This window comes from Sebastes umbrosus, chromosome 7 (assembly GCF_015220745.1).
Source record: "Sebastes umbrosus isolate fSebUmb1 chromosome 7, fSebUmb1.pri, whole genome shotgun sequence".
NCBI lineage: Eukaryota > Metazoa > Chordata > Actinopteri > Perciformes > Sebastidae > Sebastes > Sebastes umbrosus.
In genome coordinates this window covers 24861731-24885699 of record NC_051275.1, presented here as the reverse complement: position 1 = coordinate 24885699, position 23969 = coordinate 24861731, and the positions used below count along the sequence as shown (strand labels likewise).

The 23969-nt window shown below is 40.5% G+C and overlaps 1 protein-coding gene across 5 annotated transcripts in view; it reads left to right on the top strand.

The window, feature by feature from the left end:
- The window catches only part of kcnab1a (potassium voltage-gated channel, shaker-related subfamily, beta member 1 a), a 128912-nt gene that overhangs the window by 34115 nt on the left and 70828 nt on the right, over positions 1–23969 (top strand). Inside the window, exon 1 of one of the 5 annotated variants that reach the window (XM_037775477.1) lies at positions 15720–16968. The exons of the other annotated variants lie outside the window; for them this stretch is intronic. Within the exon in view, the coding sequence (XP_037631405.1) occupies positions 16763–16968 (206 nt within the window). The 5' untranslated portion in view covers positions 15720–16762. Of the gene's footprint in view, positions 1–15719; positions 16969–23969 lie in introns of those variants that run through there. 5 annotated transcript variants of the gene reach the window in all.

The following is a 23969-nucleotide window of genomic DNA, read 5'->3' as shown; positions in this document are numbered from 1 at the left end:
GACAAACTACCTGCAATCAGTTCTTCTTCGCTGCTCTAAAACAGTGTAGTTGCCAGTGGCAGCCATGATACATCCAGGGCGACAAGCTCAGTGAAGGCTACTGTTTTGGAGCGGCAATGAAGAATTGACTTCCGGTTAAAAAGTTCTTTTTTTTCTGATTTAATGAATTATGGTATCAGATCGGTGCATAGACTGGCGTACTTCCCGATACCTGATCCCGAATTTTAGGCAGTATCGGACGCATTTTTGATACTTGTATTGGTATCGGAACAACTCTACACCTTATTCAGTACAGCACATTCACATAAACTCTTTTTCCCTGCAACAGAAACAAAACTGCAGTAGAACTGCAGCAGAAATGTGTGTGTGTGTGTGTGTGTGTGTTAGAGAGAGAGTGTGTGACCAAAAGTAATGTGGTCTGTTAGAGAAGTGGCATGAAGGTCATAAACACAATTTAGAAAATAAAATAAAGGTCAAGTTTTGGGTTTTCTCGATGTTGGCTCTACAAAAGTGCTGCTGTCTTTTTCAGTTTGACTTGGTTTTCTAGGTGTTGAGAGACTGATTTTTTTTAACTTTTTCTTGGAATCAATTAATGTGATGTTACAATGTGATTCAACGTAAAACAAAGGGACAATTGTTGTACCTACTGTTAAAGATGCTTAATAGTTTCTACTTCCTTTTCTGTCAATACTGACATGTGTTCCCTGAGTTTTAGCAGTGCACTTCTGCATATAACATCCCCTTCGGAGGTGTAATGTAGTCATGCTATGGCAGTTCAAAATATCTTTCCACTGCTTACTGTATACTGTTCTCCAAGGTAACCAGTATACATGTGTCCTTCGTTCCTCCAGATGCTGCCTGGTTGCCATCTGGCATCTTTATTCTTGCCTGGTGTTATTTTATTGCTGCTTTTTCCCACACACATAACGCCTCCATACTGTTTCCATAGCAATGCTATTACTGAGATGACGGTTTTCTCTCGTTGTTACCACTCTTCACTATCAAGTGTCCATATCTGGAGACTCTCTAGCAGCCAGGAACGCTGCTCTCTCTGCAACAAATAGCTAATTGTGGTGCAGGTAGTGTAGGAGTATGTGCTTATTACATGGTGCAAGTTTGAGAACAACCCTATTATGTCATGCATTTATGTACAATGAAAAAAAAGTTTCAGAAAAGTTATGCCTTACAACTTTGCTCTCAGAAATTCTCCTGTAAATGCATTAGATTTCAGGCACATTCAGTTTAGGATGTAACATTTTGATTGACATTATGTCGAAGGCAAAAGATATACTGGAACTATTGGTGGCTTTTCTCTTATCTACACTGTAAACCATTTATATTCTGAGATTTACTTCAAAGAGCAAACACAAAGACGGACAGCGGAACAGAGATTTTATTTCCTCTTTTAAATTGGTCCCTTACAACACATTCATGTTAACAGCAGTGACCTTGAATGGATGCAGCAATGACTTGAACTGCAGTGGGAGGAAGTGTTGACACAAACACACAGACACAGACACACACACACACACACACATACACACATGGACACACACACACGGACACGCACTGGAGGAGATATTCAACTCTCAGCACAAACACCGCACTGCTGAATGTCTCCTGGAGAAGTGTGAGAGCACAGTGCCTTGCTCGCAGGCACTTTCTAATGAGGTCCTTGGTTGTTTTTGCTTGCAAAACATTTCAGTCCAGACATATGGTGCTAACAGCTCATATGGCTCCATGAACACATATTACCATGGTGACCAACCTGGGGGATTTAAACCAAAAAAAGTAGTGTAGTATAAGACTTAAAGTTCACAGGATGCAGCATATACTGTATAAGTTTTAAAGAACTGTGGAATGAAGTATATGTGCCGCAGCTTTCACAGATATTATCACTGTCCCTATACGTTTGAGTTTTTTGTTCATAATGTGAAACAAGTTGTGCAAAAGGGATCCCCTGACCTCTGACCTCAAGATATGTGAATGAAAATGGGTACCCACGAGTCTCCCCTTTACAGACATGCCCACTTTATGATAATCACATGCAGTTTTGGGGCAAGTCATAGTCAAGTCAGCACACTGACACACTGACAGCTGTTGTTGCCTGTTGGGCTTCAGTTTACCATGTTATGATTTGAGCATATTTTCTATGCTAAATGCTGTACCTGTGAGGGTTTCTGGACAATATTTGTCATTGTTTTGTGTTGTTAATTGATTTCCAATAATATATATACATATATTTGTATAAAGCAAGCATACAGTTTTTGCCCACTCCCACATTGCTAAGAGTATTACATACTTGACAAATCGCCTTTTAAGGTACGTTTTGAACAGATTAAAAATGTGATTAATCGTAATTAATCATGAATAATCATGCTATTGATTGCAATTAAATATTTTAATCGACTGACAGCCCTAATTACGATGTTACTGCCATTAAAAAGTAACTTATGTTACAGCGTTACCTACTGAGAAAAGTAACTCTTTGGAGTACTTTTATGTTGCTAAAAATGAAAACCCCGTTGCGATTCCTTGTGCATGTCTGTTACCCGAGTCTACTGTACGTCTACCTTTTGAATGTATTGACTCTACCATCATTGCATAGCATTCTCTAGAGCATCGTCTACAGCATCTGTAACTCTGCAGGCAGGAATGACAGACGCAATATCCCCATTACAGCTCTTTAGCAAATGTTTTTTCTGTCAGGTACAGTTCCCTCCATGTTACGCGTCATAGGGATCTTATTAATGATCTCATGGAAACATGGAGACTCCGCCACGTAACCAGCTACAAGCTCATTAATTTCCCTCGGATTGACAGCCGAAAGACGTTGCTGTTTTGGAGCTGTAGCACCGGCATCATTCTCCTCCTCGATGCGCATCGCCACCCACCAGTGTTGTGGAGCTGTGCATACAGTATGCATGGGGCTTCTTCAGATTTGAAGTAGAGTTCTTTGCAGCTGACAGAGGCTCATCCTCCATTTGCATTTCACTGTGATGTTCTTGTAATGGATTGCTTATTTGAAAATGTAACTAATAAGGCTGTCAATCGATTAAATTATTTAATCGAGATTAATCGCATGATTGTCCGTGATTAATCACAAATTAATCGCACATTTTTTATCTGTTCAAAATGTACCTTAAAGGGAGATTTGTCGAGTATTTATTACTCTTATCAACATGGGAGTGGACGTATATATTTATTATTGGAAATCAATAACACAAAACAATGACAAACACTATCCAGAAACCCTCACAGGTACTGCATTTAGCATAAAAAATATGCTCAAATCATTACATGGCAAACTCATGCCCAACAGGCAAAAACATCTGTCAGTGTGCTGACTTGACTATGACTTGCCCCAAACTGTATGTGATTATCATAAAGTGGGCATGTATGTAAAGGGGAGACTCGTGGGTACCCACAGAACCCATTTTCATTCACATATCTTGAGGTCAGAGGTCAAGGGACTCCTTTGAAAATGGCCATGCCAGTTTTTCCTCGCCAAAATTTTGCCCAACTTTGGAGTGTTATTTAGTGTTCTTCCCGACAAGCTGGTATGACATGGTTGGTATCAATGAATTCCTTAAGTTTTTCTAGTTTTTTATGATATGAGTATCTTCACTCTTAGTTTAGAACTGAGCCCAGCAAGTTGTGTTAATGCATTAAAGAAATTAGTGGCGTTACCGTGTTATCTTTGGCAGCCCTAATAATGATATGTAATGATGTTTAAAGACACATTAGGACATCTAGGCATCAAACTTACAACATGTACAGTAGTGCTGTTTTAATTATACCTGCCTTGTACTGTATTGCAATGTGGTATGTTATCTTTTGATTGTAAATCTACTGTAAGACTATCCTCAGTAACTGGTTTGTGGTAGTGATGGACAGAAGGTCACGATACTTTGACCCTTCTCATCTTCACCAGCAGTCTCGAGTCTTAATAACTAGCTGTAATCTAATGCTCCTCTGAGAACAATGACAGCCTCTAAATGGAAACACTCGGGATTATGACCCTGTGGAGACCTGCCTGTGTGTGTGTGTGTGTGTGTCTGTGTGTGTGTGTGTGTGTGTGTGTGTGTGTGTGTGTGTGTGTGTGTGTGTGTGTGTGTGTGTGTGTGTGTGTGTGTGTGTGTGTGTGTGTGTGTGTGTGTGTGTGTGTGTGTGTGTGTGTGTGTGTGTGTGCTGTTGGGTTTAAGTGAGTGGGTGATGCAGAAAGTAAAGTGAGACGCTTATGTTGTTAAGCTGTCTGTTGATATCACCTGTGTTTGTGGCATTTGTCAAAGTGTAATTTAATGTTAAATTCCTCCAAATATCACACACAGCTCCTTATCATTAGATACTTTACAGAGTTTCTGACAGGATGGGGGAGGTGTATCTGTGTCTCTCTCTGATTAAAGTACTACAGTATAAGTACATGTCAGTGTATTACCGGAGAGAGGGATGAATATGTCTACAGATTATTAGAAATTCTCTGTGTTGTTTGGGACATGTTTGGAACACTTTTTAGAAGACTCATTATTCCCAGAGAACTACAAAACAATTTTAATTATAAGCTCAGCTAAAGGTGAACTCTTCATTTTGACAATAATTAAGTCGAGTCATGTACTGTAGTAATTAATGAGCACTCTGTTACATAAGCCCCTCTCGGTCTGGAGGAGATGCGGTTTAATTTTCAGGGGTAATTTTGTCGATACTTTGAGTGGAGGTGGCAGCTGCAGGAGGTCTGGCATCTTTCCTCTGTGACACACCTCAGTGCCCAGCCACTGGATAATGGAAACTCTGGCTTTCATGCAAAGCTGAGTGGGGATGTTTGGTGGAAAATTGCCCTTCTGCTCATTTGCCACTGCTGAAGAGTAAACCGACCTAGTGTACCCACCTTCATATTTGTAAAACAGAGTTCACCCTGCTTTTTATGATGCAGATTCACAACATACAGGAATTGTAAGTTTCACGCCATGAATCACACATATGATGTTTGTCATAATTTAAAAGATACTTTTGCAAGTTAAGAAAGTTGCAGTTTATCGAAGGTTTGTCGTAGTATCATTTAGTTTTGTGTGAAACCGCTCAGTGAACTACATCTCTCGTCTAGCACAATATACGTCACCAACACTAGCTAGCTAGCTAACTTAGCTATGTTCTACGCACAAATGAAAAGTTATCTTACCTGATGGGTTTTATCCAGCGACGCCTGCTCTTTTTATCAGCCGGGAAGCGAAAGAATGAACAAGATCTGTTGCTCGTGTGAGTACATCCCAGTACGAAACACACAGGCATCGTAGCTTCAGAGAGAGAGAGATGTTACTTATGTCACTTTTGGGTATGTAGTGTTTCTAATTACGTATTTTCACAGTCTTATACTTCAACATTTTTACAACAAACTGCGACTTTCGTGACTTGCAAAATTCTCTCTTAGATTGACAAACATCATGTGTGATTCATGGCGCAATTCAAGTGAGATCCAAAAAATATTTGTCTCTCGCCGTTGACTACCATCAGATTTTTTTCCGAAATAATGTCCGATGGTGGTCCACTGGAAAGGGAGGGACTTTACCTCTCTATTGGCTTTTAATTTTCTTATGGTGACCAAAAACTCAACTTTATCTCCTGATATGTCACCTTCTGCATGTGACAAACTAGAGTGTTTGATGTATTTCCACAGGGAAGTATTGTAATTGCCTTTTGGTGGCCCATAAAATGAAATTGGTTGCAATAATAAAAGATTTATGAACAAAAACAAAACAATCATAAAAGCGCAATTATATAGCTAAGAGATTGGTAATTAAAATCACATCACAATCCATCTTAAGCTCACACGTGCTTCCCCAGAAAACACGCTCACAGCGCTGCCACAGTGAGAAGATGGAGGAGGGGAATCTCATTTGAAACCAATCACATACGCATCTTCATGGTACGGCCCGTGATTGACAGGAATGACCTCAGGCCCAATACTCATCACTGTAAATACGCTTATGGCTGTTGTGTCCTTGACCCATGATCTACCCCGCTTCAATGTTTAAACCACTTAAATGATACAAATGGCACAGGAATAATTCCCCAGGAGTAATGTACGACATTCAGTGTGTACACGCATTTCATTATTAAACAGGATGCCCTGTTAATATTAAATAACTGCACAGGAAGTAAAATCACGCTCCATTCCTGGAGCTCTCCCAAGGATTATTTGAATCCTCATTAACTGTAATATAGCAATATGCTGATGCTTGTAGTGTACATTTGCCATATTCACATTTTAACATAGTTTCCATAAGGGTTTTTTGAATTAATTCTGCAGAATAATTTATATAATGATATTTGCACAAGATATGAGGAGGAATACAACGCAACTTGCCTGCTCTTGAAATATATAATACGATTATAAAATATATTGTATAATGTATATATTATAAACATAACAAACACAAAATCTAACATGTACGCTGCCAGTTGTTTACTTGATTGAGCCCTGAGTTTTGCTGGAGGTTGTGGGGGTGTGACAGCTTTATGGCGTCACCATTAGTGCAGAGAGCGAGATCACTGACCGCAGTGACGGGTGAAATTGAAATGCTGATTTTATGGATTATAATGGATATGATTGACTAATGAAGCATTCATGCTCTGCCTCTTTCTTTGTCATTCTGCCCTTTGACCTGTGGCCTCAGTAATCGCTGGAAAGACTGGGAATGATTTAATGATTGTGTGATGCTGTGTGTGTGTGTATGTGTGTGTTTCATTTCATTGTAATTTCACAGAGCTGTCCCTTTGAAATGACAAACTGAATCATTATTTTGCTCAAAGACTTTTATAAAATTAGGTTTTCTCCATCTTAAGGTACGTAAATCACACTCTGTAAGGTTTTTTATTTTAAATAAAAGTTGTTTCATTCCTTTAGAAAATAATATTCAATAGTCACAATAGGCATTCATCTGTTGAGGAGAAGTTAATTGTCAACTATTTTGATAATGGAATAATCAGTTTGAGTCATTTTTTTTAAGAAAAGAAAGGCAAAATTCTCTGTATCCAGCCTCTTAAATGTGAATATTTTCTGGTTTCTTTACTCCTCTATGACATTAAACTGAATATCTTTGAGTTGTGGACAAAGCAAGACATTTGAGGACGTTATCTTGGGCTTTGGGAAACACTGATCAACATTTTTCACAATTTTCTGACATTTTATAGATCAAACAACTAATCAATTAATGGAGAAAATAATCGACAGATACTGAAAATAATAGTTAGTTGCAGCTCTAGTCGGGATTGACCAGTTTTTCTTCATAACCGTAAAAGTTGTAGAAGCTACGATATAATCTCACGAGTCACGTAACATGTGTGTGCGCCAGTTGGTTTTGTGTGTGAGAGAGTCGTGCCACTGACTTGAGGCGTTGAGAAGATGAGCTGTAAAAATGTCAGAGGGAACTGAAATTCCACCGAAATAAGCGCCTTAAATAGGCAGTGTGGGAGCATTTTGGATATTTACAACATGGCCAGGGAGTTGTTGTAGAAGATGGATATCCAATTTGCAAAGCGTACCGTCGAAACGTGACTGCAAAGGGGTCCAACACTTCGAATATGTTCCGACATCTTTTAGATACTCATCGACCCCTTTACGCCTAAGTTAATGTAGAAATAGTTAACGAGCTAATGCACTAAGCCGGACCAAATGAGTTTAAACTAGGCCAGGAATAGTTCACAACATGTCATTGTTTACTTTAGGAATCTTGCAGGGATATCATATTACCAACTGAGGAGAGAAAAAAGGTTGAAAACCACAGCCACTTTGTTGTGGCTCCATATTTGCAGCAAGGCATACGGTATAAAAGAAACGATATAAACCAAATAGAGGAAAGGAGAACATTTTCCAACAATATTTTGCTGTTGGGTTTCATACATATATCAAACCACACTAGGAAATGTGATGTCACCTTACCTCCTCACTATAGGCTTTTTCCAACTTATTATTTTCTGCAAATGTTCTGGAAAAGCAGTGTATCCAACCCAGTTCTAACACCTGGAGAAGCTTATTAAAGTACCCGACTCTCCAAGGGGTGGCACTCTGAAAGTTTGCAGATTAAAATAAGTTCCTGAACTGTTGGAAAATCAGGCTGCAACACCAAGAAGGGTCATGTTGTTCAACTTTTTATTCCCTGAGTTGCGCACAAGTTTTTTCTTGTTTTTCTTACCATACAGTTTGGAGTAGGAATATAAGGACACAAACAAGTCTGGTTTTCTCAAATGGTTCAGTCCATGGCAGTGAGAGCATCTCAGTCCTGTGGGCAAGAGATGAGGAGCTTACAGTCACAAGGAGGGCTGACGACCCTGATGCTGCCCTGTCAACTTGCGTCATGGCACTCCCAGCAGTGCCATAGAGAAGGGCACAAGCATACAGTATGTATTGTACTGAGTGTGTGTATGTTGTGAACTGCAGTACACAGAGAGCACTAGTTTGGTGATTGTCAACATGGGACCTATACATTTCCTTTGCAATGATGTTGCTAGACCAAATTTTCCCTGTAATAATCAAATTCCTGACAAATTTAAAGAAACAGCACCCCGAAACTGTGCAATGATGAATTAGTAAAGTCATATTAAATGTTTTGGGATATGGTGGAAAGATCCTTTTCTACGGGCGGCTGTGGCTCAGAAGGTAGAGCAGGTTGTCCACCAATCGGAAGGTCGGTGGTTCGATCCCTGGCTGCTCCAGGTCACATGTCAATGTGTCCTTGAGCAAGACACTTAACCCCAAATTGCTCCCGAAGGCATAGCCATTGATGTGTGAATGAGTATTTAGATTAGATCCTGATTAGATCCTGATGTGCAGATTACCGTTTCACTCGCAGCCAATCACCACGATCGTTCTTCGATTTAATGCGACCTTTGATTGGCCCATTACCGCAGCGTCTACAACCAATACAGCCGGGATTGCCTGCCTGCACACAGCTCTGAACACGGAGGTGTCTGAGCCGGCGGCTAGCAGCTAACGGTGCTTACAGCGCTAACAACGGCAACAAGTGCTATCAGAGGTAACACTTAACCTGGGGGGAAACCAGAGGGTGGCCGTTACGCTTCCGCAACAACGCAGTGGGTCGGGGGACGGCATTATCAACGGTAACCTCTACATGAGCGCTGTGCAGTTCGGCGGCAATTAGCTAGCCAGTGGGACACACACACAGCTTCCATTCACCTGATGGGTATCAAATTATGTACTCTATTGGTATCGGTATCACTTAATGGTCCTGGTGTTGGTCCTGGCATTGTAATTCTTTAAACGATACCCAGCCCTACTTATTACTAATGCAATACAAGTTGGGTTTAGTGCTGTGACGCTGTCGGCACAGGTTGCTGATGTTGGCTACTTTTTAATATACCAGAACGTGTCATAATTCAAATGCTGGTTCAGCTGGTTTGCATAAAATCAAACTGGTTTAAGATCGTACACCGGACCAGTCCAGCAAAACTGGAAATCAACCCTACTCTACTCTGTGTTTCTTGCTCAGCAAGAATAAATGTGACTGTCTGCATTGCGAACATCATGTGTATCATAGAAATGATCATATCAGTGTTAGATCAGGTAGCGTTGATCTGAGGTCAATCACTATATAAGTACTGTTGATCACTGTACAAAATTTTAATGAGAAACACACACACACGTATATACATACAAACACACATCTATACACACTCACACATAGCGTGGAGCATCTCATGGGGATTTCAGTATGTAGTGTGTGGGCTTTTGCTGACGAAGCTCATGATCCAGCATAGAGTAGAGCACACACATACACACACAGGTGCAAAAGTAGGACACAGTCGCTGCCTTACGCTCAGAGTTATGAGGATGTCATCACTTGCTGCTTGCGGGGCAGCTGCTGGGAAAACACAAACAAAACCTAGATGATAATCAGGAAAATGGTGAAAGAGGCTTAAAATATGTGCAACATGACTAACAGATCATAGATGGTGGCGTATTTTAAACCCACAAGATTTTATTTTTAGACACAACCGGCAGCTAGAGTAAGTCACCGTGATGGTCGGTCTGTTGGTGGATTCATTTCACTCAGATCTACTGTGCACGTGCTGTTATGGGCCACAGCTGCAAAGACTCAGCATCAGGCCGACTGACTGCTGCATCAGAGTTTAACTCAGCTGGAAGAGCAGAGCCAGAAATCCCAGCATAGTTGTGGTCTATCATGAATTATGTGTTGTCTCTCTACCTCTCAGTAGCCAGAATTAAAAGGTCATACAGGCACGTCAAGAGAAATTAAACAAACACCATGTTTGGGGGTTTATGTTTAATATTTACAACAAATGATAAAGTGCTTGACATTTGACTTCAGGCAGTAAATCTGCTGCAGTCAGAAAAGTTTAGTTTAGTTGCAGTGGAGCCTGAGGAAAACAGCACATAGTGTACACTGAGTGACACTTCACAACATTTGAGAAGATGCAGTAGCTACTGCCGAACAATCAAGCTAGAAGACATACAGTACACAACTTTCATCAGTGATTAAAAGACCAGCAGAGCTGCTGTCACAGACACTAAGATTCTTCTCAACAAATTCAGTTTATTAGTAGCTCTCTGAGCTTCTGGGAGCTGCAGATTAGCTGTAAAACTTCTAATAAAACATGAATGCTTGTATGGATTGCTGCTGAATTGTAGCCTCCTATATTGGGCAACAGAGCAATAAATGTGTGGTGCTTCAGATAATTTAATATTACTTTCTACAGTATGTGTCCATACACAGTGCGTTCAAGCTTGTGAGTGCATTCTTCTTGTGTTACGTTAGGAATATTGATTTTAGGCTCTTGCATACTGCATCTGTCAGATGTGTTTTAGTCATAATTGATTGAGTGCATATGTGACATACTGTTCAAACAAAGGAAAAGGATAAAAGAAGGACAGGAGAACTCTGGTATTGAAATATATTATAGGAGAAAAAGCTGTCAAATGTTACCAAACTCCAGACATCTGAACAAATGTTTTGATTCGAACTGTTAAGGAAACAAGACCCTGCTACCGCCGCTGGTAGACTTTACTCAGGCACAGTGGTGCTTTGAGCAAAGTGCTAATGTGAACTTGCTAATATTTTTACGATGATAATGCTAACATACTGATATTTATAATATTTACCATGTCAGCCACAATGTTGTTAGCATGCTATCATTTGCTACTAGGTACCAAACACAAAGTACAGCTGAGGCTGATGGGAATGTCATTAGTTTTGCAGGTATTTGGACCTCATGATGGCCAGGGATGTCACGGTGAGGAAATTTTCCCAACGGTTAATAAACTTGTGACAACACTGATGTAACTGATTGCACCGGACATTTTACAAGAAAAGATGACGATCAATATTTGTAGAGCTCAGTATAGCGCTTACTTTGATCTTTACCGTCGGGTGGCTGTGTGTCTGGCCTCTCCGGTCGAGCTTTCGCTGCAAGGCCACAGATTTCCACCCTGTGCCGCTGTGCCGTGCACAACGCCTGTGAACGCTCCCTCCTCCACACTGCGATTTCCTCATTAACGTTATGGTTCCCTTATAGCATTGGGTTTGAAACCGAAATATTGCCAATTAGGCGCTTTTGCTTTTTGCTTTGACACCAAATCCTCCGCCACCGTCTTGTCCGTCAACTCTCTCTTGTCCCGTGTGTTTTAAATCTGACTCCTGCTTCTCTGAGCTGAGTCTCTGTACGGAGCAGACGCTTTCACTTTCAGTGTGTAGCATCCGTCGTCCGACTACTAAATGGGTTTTATTTCAGTAAAAAAAGCAAAACGATGGTAGAGCGGTGGGAAAATAATTTGATTGCCGTATGCCCGAACACCGTGTAACACCGGTAACACCGACAACAACGGCAAGCCTAATGATGGCGCAAGATGAAAAGTCAAGGGATCACCAAGGTTATTACAGTTCATCTTGAGGGTGAATGTGTGGACCAATTTCACGGTAATCCATCCAGTAGCTGTTGAGACATTTCACTTAAAACCACAAATGTCACCTTCACGGTGGCGCTGTAGGAATAGTCAGGGGATTACCAAAGTGTGTAGGATTCATCCTCTTTGTGGCAATCGATCCAGTAGTTATATTTCAGTCTGGACCAAAGCAGTGGACCGTCTCGTTTATTTTCTGGTGTTTCTCTCACCCTCACTTTGCTTCGTTAACCTCTGCACAACCTTTACAGACAAGACTTAGGTTGAGTTTTAGGACCAAGGAGTGATTCACAGTTTAAATATCAAATAAGTCATTTGTACTTCAACTCATAATACTCATCATATTTTATATCTTTAATTTCAAGATAGATAAAAACACACATACATACACACTATTGTAAGCAATGTTCACAGTAACGCACACAAATTTCATCCAGCAGCGTCTGTGTTTTGACAGTGATGGATGGAGACTGAAGTGTTGCTCACACTCCAGGACAATAACACACTTTGCAACCACAGCCCTTTTTTCACTCAGCACTTTTCTGCTCCTCATTAGAGGTAAGAGGGTCTTAAACCGGCTCCAATTCCATGTGATTGGGAATCTGCTGTTCCCCTGAGGAGTGGGATACAATCGATCTGGAATGAGCTGCTGAAGAACGGCTTTTCTATTAGGTGTGAAATTGATCTGAGGCTGTGTACATCTTCTCAGTAAGATGGAAAAGATTGAACAGGAGGGGTTGAGATGATATGAAGAGTTCATATCTAATGGACTGAAATTAGATTAAAAAAACTTTCTCCTCTATGAAAACAGAGGAGAAAGTATACAATAAACACAATGTGATACATATTACACTACTTACAATCAGATATACATTAGTTATTCAGAGATGAGTTTTATTTCACTGTATTCTGAGATAAGGTGGAGTGGTTTGAAGGTGGGGGGAGGTGCAGATGAGCTATTTGCAGGATTGCACAATGAGCTGCTGTTGAAATCGAATCAATGAAATACAGCAGTTTAAAACAATGGACTGCTCTTATGATAAAATATAATTAAGTACCTCAACAGGCAGTTCGTGCCCTGGTTTCCAAAAGGCACTTTACCCCAAACGACTCTCATTGAGTGATTCCAAAGCCCTTTTTAGATGAGGTCAATCTAGCAGGAGGCGCTCCAGTAATGGGGTTTGTAGCATGGATGTATTTATCATGTCATGTTTATAGACTAAATATACCCGTTTCTTTTACCTACAACAGTTATTTTCCCTGCATTGATGACACCCGTTGCAGCTACAGTCTTGTCGAGATTGGATGAATCAAGCTCAAACATTTTCAATCTAAAGCACTTTGCTTCTCCAAATACATTTTGACACAGTTGTTGTGTCAGGCTGGGTATCGAAGATGATGATGTCAGTGGCACTGCTACAGTATCGAATGCCAGGTCAAATTTCCACTGTCTGCTTATTGATTGATTAGACATTACCTGATTTAAATCCAGTTTTTGTCAGTTTAAGATTGTATTAGATTTAGTTCTTGTATGGTGGTTTGTGTTTCAACGACATTTGAGTCTTCTAAATCGAGGCTTCTTTTGTTAAATAACAAGACTTAAAGCAGTTGCACACCGGCTGTGTTTTTAATTTGCATGTCGATATATTTTTTCGAGCTGTTGATTTTGTCATTTCACACAGAACGTGAATATTACATGCCAAAAAAGCAACGTAATTTGTTTTTGAACAAGGTTGATTTTCTGAGCTTTCGCACTGCAAATAAAGTCATCAACCAATCACGTTGTGCGAAACGGGTTGAGTTGCACCTATATTTGTGAAACAAGAACACGGAGGCTCCGTAGTCTGAACCAGGATGGAAAACATTAATACTCCTTTCAACCTTTTTACATTTTTGTATAAAAGCACGTATATAGTCCTTGAAGTAAAGTATCATAAAAAGTATTGTTATCGGCACTTTAAAACAATACCCAGAACTGTTGTTGGGCTCTGACGTTGTCCTGTGTGTCCAGAAAACTGATCTAACGAACAGTGCATATGGCTCAAATTGTGTGCTGTGAGAAGTGCTGAAAGATAATATTTTTTCAATATAGCAATATGCTCTACAGTTAATTCCATGTCCTTGGCTCTGCGCCTCCCACCCCCAGTTTAGATGCTGATTTTGAAAGGAGAACCAGACTAACACGGGTGTTTCCATGGCATTTACAACCACCTTCTCCTGCTTGTAGATTGTTGCTGGTACAGCCTTTTTTCATGCGTGTTAACGTTTATCAGTTATTACAGTAAAAGCATCTGTTGACGATGGAGAGAACGACACAAACAAACCAATATACGTACATAATAAATACTGTATCTAGATTTGTTTCTGCGTATTTGTCCAGATAATGATATGGTCCGTTTCCTCTGTCAAAACATTTGCATATATAAGCAGTGCTGACATTTACACCACACGTGCTAATCCACTGTGCACACACACACACATACATACAGAAAGAGAGACTGTTGAAAGGCCCTGCAGCAAAATGCTCCATTTACCTCCGCTTGACACCCCTTATAGAATTACTGGAAAGCACACAACAGAAACACACACACACACACAGTCATTCCCATGCCGTCAGACACTTGGATGTGCAGTAATCAAACATAAACAGATGCATTAATTCTCTCTTCTCAGCTTTGTTACGCCTCAGCGTGCTGTTTTTAAGTCATTTTCTTTCTCTTGATTCTAATCTCTGCACACCTCCCCCATCTCGTCCATCCATCCTCCTCTCTTTCCCTTTGATTTGCAGCTGCCTGTGGGGATTGTATGTACTGTATATATGTACAGTGTGTGAGGGGATTTGGGGAAAAAAACATTATTTGATGTCAGCAAATATATGTTTCTGATTTGCGCATACTGTAGCTTTTGCATAATGTTTGTAGAAAATGCACAAAATATTCACCAATTACAGTATATATGCTTTCTTTCAAGTAGGGCTGTCAATCGATTGAAATAGTTAATCACGATTAATTGCAAATTAATCACACTTTTTTTTTTTATCTGTAAAATGTACCTTAAAGAGAGATTTGTCAAGTATTGAATACTCTTATCACTTGTCCAGAAACCCTCACCATGTGATTATCATAAAGTGGGCATTTCTGTAAAGGGGAGACTTGTGGGTACCCATAGAACCCATTTTCATTCACATATTTTGAGAACAGAGAGACCAATTTAAAAAAGCCATACCAGTTTTACTCGCCAAAATTTGGAGCATTATTTTGCCTCCTTCCTGACAAGTTACTATCACATGGTTGGTACCAACGGATTCCTTAGGTTTTTCTAGTTTCATATGATGCCAGTAATGCGTTAAAGGAATTGGTGGCGTTAGAACGAATTTGCATTAACGCATTATTATTACATTAACTTTGGCAGCCCTACTTTCAATATATAGTGGATTTTAAAGCAAATATCCAAAAAGTGTCTCAGTTATAGCGGCATTGAAGGACCCAGAGCCAACATATGTTTGTTACTTGTGTATTGGTTCAGAAAATAGAGAGAAAAAAAGGGAAAGAAGAAGAAAAAGAAATACCATAGAGAGAGTTTGTAGAGCGCAGAGGGAATAAAGGGTAACAGCTTTGCTGCTTGGAAATTATTGGAAAGGAAGAGAGAAACCTTCAAAGATGGATGACAGGTGAGAAAAGAGAGTCAGAGGGTGAGTGAGATGGGTAGAGTGGGAGCTAGAGAGAGAGAGAGAGTGGGAGTGAGAGAGAGAGAGAGAGAGAGAGAGAGAGAGAGAGAGAGAGAGAGCATTGCGCTGCATGCCTTTCAGTTCCCTGAAGGTGCGCTGTCGGTGAAGTAGCTGCCCTGCTGAGAAAAAAAAAAACAGGAAGAAGGAAAAAAATCCAAATATTGGCTAGAGAACAAATATCAGAAAGCGAGAAGTGAAAGAGGAGGAAACTGGGGCACATTAGTGACACGCATTAACATCGGCAGGCAGGAGAAGCTGAAGAGAGTGAAGAAGAGGAAGGAGATGAAGAGCGAGGAGAGAAGGACAAGAAGTGACAAGACGGGAAAAAGTGCTGATGGCAGAGGTGTGCTGGTGCATCCTGCCCGGACCTGAGAGTGACTCCCCCCTCCTTGTTTCCTCCTTCCTCTCTGCCCTGTCTCCTTATCCCCTCTCTGACCCTGTCCCCTCCTCCTTCACTCTCCCCTCTCTCTCTCTCCCTCTCTCTCTCATGCTATCGCTCTCTCCCTCTCCTCCCACAGGCAGACCAGGGAGAGCAGAGCGTCTGGGTCGCATCTCCGTCTCTCTCTTTCGCTCTCTGCCATCCCTCTGTGCTCTCCCCGGCTCCTCTGTTTGCCATTCTGCAGCTGAAACCCCGTTAGGAAATTCCCCGAGCTCGGCATCAGAGGCAGGACACAGGAGCAGGGAAGACTGCGGGGGAATTTGGGATCTCTCAAAGAACTGAGGAGTCTTTTGTTCTTTTCACGCTTTTGATGATTGACCTGCTTCTCTTCTACAAGGAAAGACTTTAAATGGGAGACTTGACGTGAGAGAAAAAGAAACAGAATAAAAAGCTTTTGCAGCTTTATTTTGCCTCACAGACCAAAGTGATGCAGAAGGAGACACAGTGTTTGGAAGTAAGCAACTGAAGATCTCCATCTCCAAGAAAAGAACTGCTAAAGAAACCTGGACACAGACATTGAATAGAAGAGGACGCTGAATCAAGAGATTTAAAACAAAACGCTCTTTGAGACTTCCCTGCCAGTCTCCGTCTCCACTCCTTCTGTCCCATCTGTACTTTTTTCCTCTGTATTATCGGGCTCTGCTCCCTCGACTGAAGCTCAGCCATGCAGGTGTCCATCGCCTGCACGGACCACAACCTGAAGAGGGGGAATGGGGACCACAGCAAGAGCGCCACCAGCCCCAACGTGGTGAACCAAGCCAGGGCCAAGTTCCGCACCGTGGCCATCATCGCTCGCAGCTTCGGCTCCTTCACTCCACGGCACATCTCACTCAAGGAGTCCACGGGGAAGCACACGGGCATGAAGTACAGGTGTGTGTGTGTCAGAGTATGTGCAGGGCTTAGTGACTGAATGTTATGTTTATTAAAAAAAGCTGTTTGTCAGGTGTAGTTTTTTCCCTCCACACGTTTGTGTGTGCTGCCATGCTACTCATGTTTCTGTCTATATTTCTTTTCTTGTCCACTCCATCTCCGCTGCTACGTCTTCATTATTCTTTTATTATGCTGTTCAATATTTCATTAGAGCTGAGTTGTCCACACGCTGTAATTTTGAACGCAACTTAATTCCTTTGTTGTGCCATTCTGTTACACCTTTCAGAGTTCAAAGTTGAAAAGATGGTATTTATAATCTTCCAAAGAAGTGCATGCTATCCAAAAAGACCCTGTTATTGGCTTGGCAATAATTAATTAATGTTAATCAACTTTTAGTGGAATTGTATCACAATAATGAAAAAAAATTAGGGCTATCAATTAATTAAAATATTTAATCACAATTAATTGCATGATTGACCATGATTAATTAGGATTAATCGCAGATTAATTGCACATTTTTTTATTTGTTCAAAAGGTACCTTAAAGGGAGATTTTGTCAAGTATTTAATACTCTTATCAACATGGGAGTGGACAAATATGCTTGCTTTATGCAAATATATGTATATATCTATTATCTGAAATCAATTAACAACACAAAACAATGACAAATATTGTCCAGAAAACCTCACAGGTTCTGCATTTAGCATAAAAATATGTTCACACATATATATAACATGACAAACTCAAACCCAACAGGCAACAACAGCTGTCAGTGTGTCAGTGTGTTGACTTGACTATGACTCGCTCTAAACTGCATGTGATTATCATAAAGTGGGCATGTCTGTAAAGGGGAGACTCGTGGGTACCCATAGAACCCATTTTCATTCACATATCTTGAGGTCAGAGGTCAAGTGACCCCTTTGAAAATGGCCATGCCAGTTTGTCCTCGCTAAAATTTAGTGTACGTTTGGAGCGTTATTTAACCTCCTTTGTGACAAGCTAGTGTGACATGGTTGGTACCAATATATTCTTTAGGTTTTCTTGTTTCATATGATACCGGGATCTTCACTCTAGCTTTAAAACTGAACTCGTTACAACCTCCGAAATATCGATTGCGTTAAAGAAATTAGTGACGTTAAAACAAATTAGCATTAACTCATTATTATCGCGTTAACCTTGACAGACCTAAAAATATGCAAATCAAACATATATAGCTGTATTAGTATCTTAAAACGGATTCCAACCATATTTCCGACCCCTACTTGTGTTGATCCCAGAGAAATTTGTTATGTAGTGCTTTAAAGTATCTTTTTATGTAAATGAGAAAAAGGCTTTAAAGCTGAAGTCGGTAACTTTGAGCAAATATGGTGAAAAAAAAAAAGAAGTTATTTTATAACAGTCAGTATATTCTGACAGTAGTGCATGAGACAGGTAATCTGAAAAAAATCATGTCCCTCTGTGTCCTCCTGTGCTCCTAATGGCATTTGCATTTCATATCACAGATTATCTGTCTCATGCACAAGTGTCTATAGTAACAGTTTTATAAAAATAACTTTTCATCATATTTGCTCAAAGTTTCGACTGTAGCTTTAAATCTTTTTGATAACAAACTGCCTCACTGAAAGCCACGTAATTCCCCTTTTCTGCTTTGAAATCCCCACTCTCACGTGCCTTTTGTTGCCGTCATATTGTGGCATTTCATAAAAGCCACTCTTGCCAGCACCATCTGAAGCACCTTCTGCCAGGCCTGCAGTGTGTTTTCAGTGAGCTCGTGCTCCACAAATTCAGTTTTGATCCTCAGTCTCCAGACTTATCAGTAAGTCATACAGAAACTGCGCATTCACTTTGGATGTCACAAGCAAACCTGACAGGATTTACGAATAAACGCTGTCTGCTACCCGGTGAGAGTTTACTGACAGTTCCTACAGGTTCATTGTCTGCTCTGTCTATCATTGTGTCTCCTCTCTCCTTCCCTCTTTCTCCCCACAGTTCATTTACAGCATCTCACATATGCCGTCTGTCTGTCTGTCTTGCACAAATCTTAAACCTCTCTCCCTCGTCTTCTTTCTTGCTCACAAATACTCAGCGCTTTCAAATGCCATGAATGGAAGAGGATTCTTCTGCTTCGCTCCCACACACCTTAACACTTTTTTATTTTTCAACTCTCTTCCTCTGCCTCTCTCTGTGGTTTGGTGAGACAGCTCTGCAGTGTGGGCAGAGTGTCTGAGTTGGATTTGACCTCCAGCAGTGCTGTTGCTCAGCTGACTTGTCTGTTTGACTCTCATAGCCTCGGGCTGTGAGTCTTACGTAAAATATGGTGCCATTATTTTCTTTTCAAGCTTTGCAGATCGCCTTGAAATCAAGACTGGTATGTGTGTGCGTCAGAGTGTGTATGAGGACATGTTTTGTGCTTGCATAGAGAAGAGATAGCAACAGATTGCAGGCTGAAGGTTGCGCTAAGTATTCAGCACTTACTGTATTTGATGGTGTTAATATTCTATTGAATATTTGTAAAACTTTTCAGTGTCCACAGGGGAATCAGACACATCAGACCTGACGTTAGTTTTGCATCTGTAGGTACATTGTAGTAGGGTTGTTTTAGGACTTGCATGTGTGTAGCTGATGCCAAATGAAAGTTCTGCTGACTGCTCTGATAAAATGAGGGTGCTTGTCACGCTCTACATATCCCGGTTAAATAGGTTAATGATGCAAAATTGCTTTGCAAAACTACATTTTTCATCCACAGTGAAAAGATAACATTTTTTTTCTCTTATTTGAAAGGATGATGTTGATTTTTAACCTGAATAAAAGGTCTGGGCCAGAAACAATTCTGAGATAATGTTTAGTGTCAGTGACTCTCTGTTAAATAAAACCTGTGGTAGATGTTAAGACCTCAGGGGCATCATTTAGTGTTATTGATCTGGATTTCTTCTGCTTCAGTAATTGTGTTTGTTACCGTATTGGTTTTTCACAGTGCATACTGTTTCTTAACTTATTGTACCACTGCATGTGTGTTATGTGTTGTGCTATAAATGGAAATATATGTACAAGTCTTGACTACTTAATTGTTGAACAGGACAGCTGAGGACAGTGAAAGAAACTGAATAATGCATCATTTTTTTAACGTTTTATTAAGTATTACACAGCTGGCTAGGACTATCATGACACTGTTCAAGGTTAATAGAAATCTTGGACTCCGTTTTGAGAATGGACTTACATTACATATTGTCCAGACTCTGAAGTAGTCTAGACAATATGTAATGTAAGTGGGCTGTGATGCAGTTTGACCAGTAATGAGAGCTGGGAGACGGGTCAGGCCATGGCTCGGTGCAACGTCACTCTGCGTTGGAAACAACAGTCCAGAATAGTAGCGGGGACAGTGAGCGGGTAAACATGCCTGAACCAAAAGTGAAATCTACGGAGCTACACCTGGCAGGTGACATTGAACTGAAAGCCAATTGTCCTGCTACTGTTATAACAAATGGATTCAGTTCTGTAGAGATAGAGGAATCCTAAAAGGTGTCCCTTTGTCCTTAAAATTTACAGCGTTGTTATTTTATAATGGACCACAGGAAAATGCTAATGACATAAAAAACATCCCTGAAACGTTTAAATGAATGGGTAGCAGACACTGGATTTGTAGCTCTATACGTGGATGACCTTCTGCCTGTGTTGTTTAACCTTATCGATGTGTCAGCGCTGCTGGGAAGAATTGATCAGGCTTTATGAAGTGAACCTAGAAGCTCAAACTGAGGTGTTTGAAGATGAATGTTTCATGACTGAGATGACTGACAGGCGTGTGTCTGTAACTGAGAAACCTCATGACACCTCCTGACGGGGTGTGATTGTTCGGTGTATTGACCGGTCTGCTTTGAAAACAGACACAGTGGCAACAGTTCTGACACTCTACCATGATACTACAACCACTTCAAACACTCAGTCACAGACTAGTATGTGAAAGTTGCATGTAATAGCTAAGGAGAGGAAGAAAAATGTACAATCCTGGAAAAGCAAGCAATATGTGGTGAAGGCTAAGAGCGTTTTTTGCCGCTAGGTTTTCCCCTGATCTTGGTGTGCCGACAGATTGCGTTTGTATCTTGAGAAGCTCTTGGGTCAAAAAGTAACATGCAAGTACTTGGCTCCTGTAATGTCACAGCTGAGTGTAATGATGTTGCTGAGATGTATGTTTGGGAACTTTGGCCTGCGGGAACGTCTGCTACTACGAGCTGTGTCAGAAATACACTGAAGTGCTCTAAAGTTGAGCAATCAGGTCAGATATCTTCGTCATTTTACAGATGATTTGATGGATATAGAGATAGGCTATATGTTGAAAATGCTGTTGTAGTTGTATGTAAGTCTCATGTGTTTAATTGTTTAACTCACTGGTTCCCAACATGGGGGTCTCGATCCCCATTAGGGGTCGCCAAAGCTTCGGGGGGGGACGCGTGGCCTTCTTGATTTTAAGAAGTGTAAGAAAACATTTTTAAAAAAATATACAGTTGGCCTACAGTATATCTCAGGATTTCATTATTTTCTGTGGAGAAAACTAAATGAAATTGTTATTTTTAAAGTTTGGATTATTATTTAAGACATAAACAGGATAAGGGCACAGTGAAGACCTGAACACAAGCTACAGTATATAGAGCCTTCTCTCTCTGCTAAACAGCCTCGTCCTACATTAGAAACGTACGCAGTTAAAACAACCAAAGAGCTACAAACAATGGCCAAGCGTCAGGGAGAAGAAAACACTGAATATGTCAAAAAAGAAGCATATTAAGTACGTATGATTGTTAAAATAAAGAAAGACAAAGAATTGTAATAAAAGTTCCTAAAAATAACAGGAAAACTCATCTTTGATCCAATATTCACATATACTGCTCGAAATTCATCCAAATCGCTCTTTTTACACAAACGTCCTGCAGTTATTGCTTTCACTATTTGGGTTAGTTGTAAAGTTTATCAGCTGTTCTATACTGTTATTGTTATGCATTGAATATAATATGGTTTCTTTACTCCTCTGTGACAGTAAACTGAATATTTTTGAGTTGTGGACAAAGCAAGCCATTTGAGGATGTCATCTTGGGCTTTGGGAAACACTGGTCGACATTTTTCACCTTTTTTATGACATTTTATAGACCAAACAACTAATCGGGAGATTAATCAACAGACAATGAAAGTAATCGTTAGTTGCAGCCCTACTATTAATGCCATTGTTTACAGCTCATCTGTCATGTAGGAGTAGACCGAGCGGTATGCAGAGACTGACAGTCACTTACAGAGTGTTTGTACAGTACAGTGTGTGCGTGCCAGGATTTTGTAGTGTTCGTCATATGTTCGTGAGCACAAATGTACCCACATGTCAGGCAGCGATAAGGAATGTTTTCAATACGTATTCAGTACAGATGATATGTACAGTAAATGCATGTGCAGACATAGAGGACAGGATGTGTTAATCCTACCAGAAGATGCACTCTTAAAGTTGTGGTGACCGGTGTCAGTTTTGAGAATGGGTTATTGATAGTGATGCTGTTAGTTTCATGTATTACACTGTTCATGATGGTAGTTTTAAGTTTTACAATTTTTCTTATCCAGCTTTTCATTCTGTAGATTGTGTTGAAATAGATTGAATTTGACTGATTTGAATCCCCTTCTTGTAGCAGTATTATAAAATGAAACCTCACACACACACACTCCTCTATATGCAGCTTCCTCTATAGGATTGCACGTCACATGCCAGTGCAGTCTTCCTGTCAGTTTGTCATTAAAAGTTCAGTAGGCATGAACAGAGGATGGTGAAAATTACTTCTGACAATAGATGAGGATGGGCTAGAGTTTCTGCTCACATCTCTATAGGAACAATGGGACGAAAGATGGAGAGAGAAGGAGAGAGAGATGGAAACGAAAAGAAACGGAGATGGACAAGAGACAATACCTGTGTGTGTGTGGTGCTAATCACTCGGTGCTGCATTGTCTCCTGCTGACAGTGATTCTTTTGGACGGACAGTATTGGATGAGATAGACAGTCTCTACCCCCTCCTCCATCTCTCTCTCTTTCTTTTTGTTTCAGGAAGTGAACTCAGGGTTGTGCACGCCATCTGCTCTGGCACTACATTGTAGGTGAAAGCATGACAAGAAGCGAGGACGGGTTTGCTTCTCAGTGTGTACCTGTGTGTGAGCACTTCATTTCAGGTGCTTCTTACAGCACATGAAGGTCACATAACACACACACAGGTCACATGAAGGGTCAGGCTGTTTAACTATGTGTTCTTATAAACGCAAATGGGTGTTTCACATGTTACAGAGAAGAGATGTGTCAAACTGGCTGACAGAAATTATAATGAGGAACTCTGAAAATACTTTGACCTTGAGATTGTCAATTATACCTAATAAAATTAAAACATACGGTCCTTTAGGTGCGCTCAACTTCAATTCTGATGTTCTGTTAAGGCGTACACAGAATATTTAAACATATTTTGAATACTTTTCTTATTGACTTATCGCCTGATGTAATGTGTTGTTTACTGGTGCCCTATGCAAGCTTGGTGGAGCAGAAATCATTTAAATTTTAATAAGTTCTGACCGGCAGAGCAGCAGAGTGGGAGCAGGCTTGGTTCGTGCATGTGTTGAAGGGTGGGGGTGGTGGATGCATCGCTGTATTGTATCTGAATACAGTGATCAGATACTGTACTGGATTATGGCGGATTTATGTACCCACACTCTTTGCATATCTGACAGTACAGCAGAAACAAAAGGTTCACTGGGCTATTTTCTGAGACGATTACAAAAAAACGCATCAAGTCTCCTCCCGTCAGTCTGATGCACTGAGCGGAGAGCTCATTCAATTGATAACGATTTCCTGTACTTTCAGACTCGGTAAACAACATTTGCATCAGTCAGTCAGTCAGTCAGACAGGTGAAAGGAGATACAAGGGAGAGAGAGAGGGAGTGGATTTAACTGGCTCTCATGAAGGGATTAAAACCCCTCGCTGTTACTGCTGTAT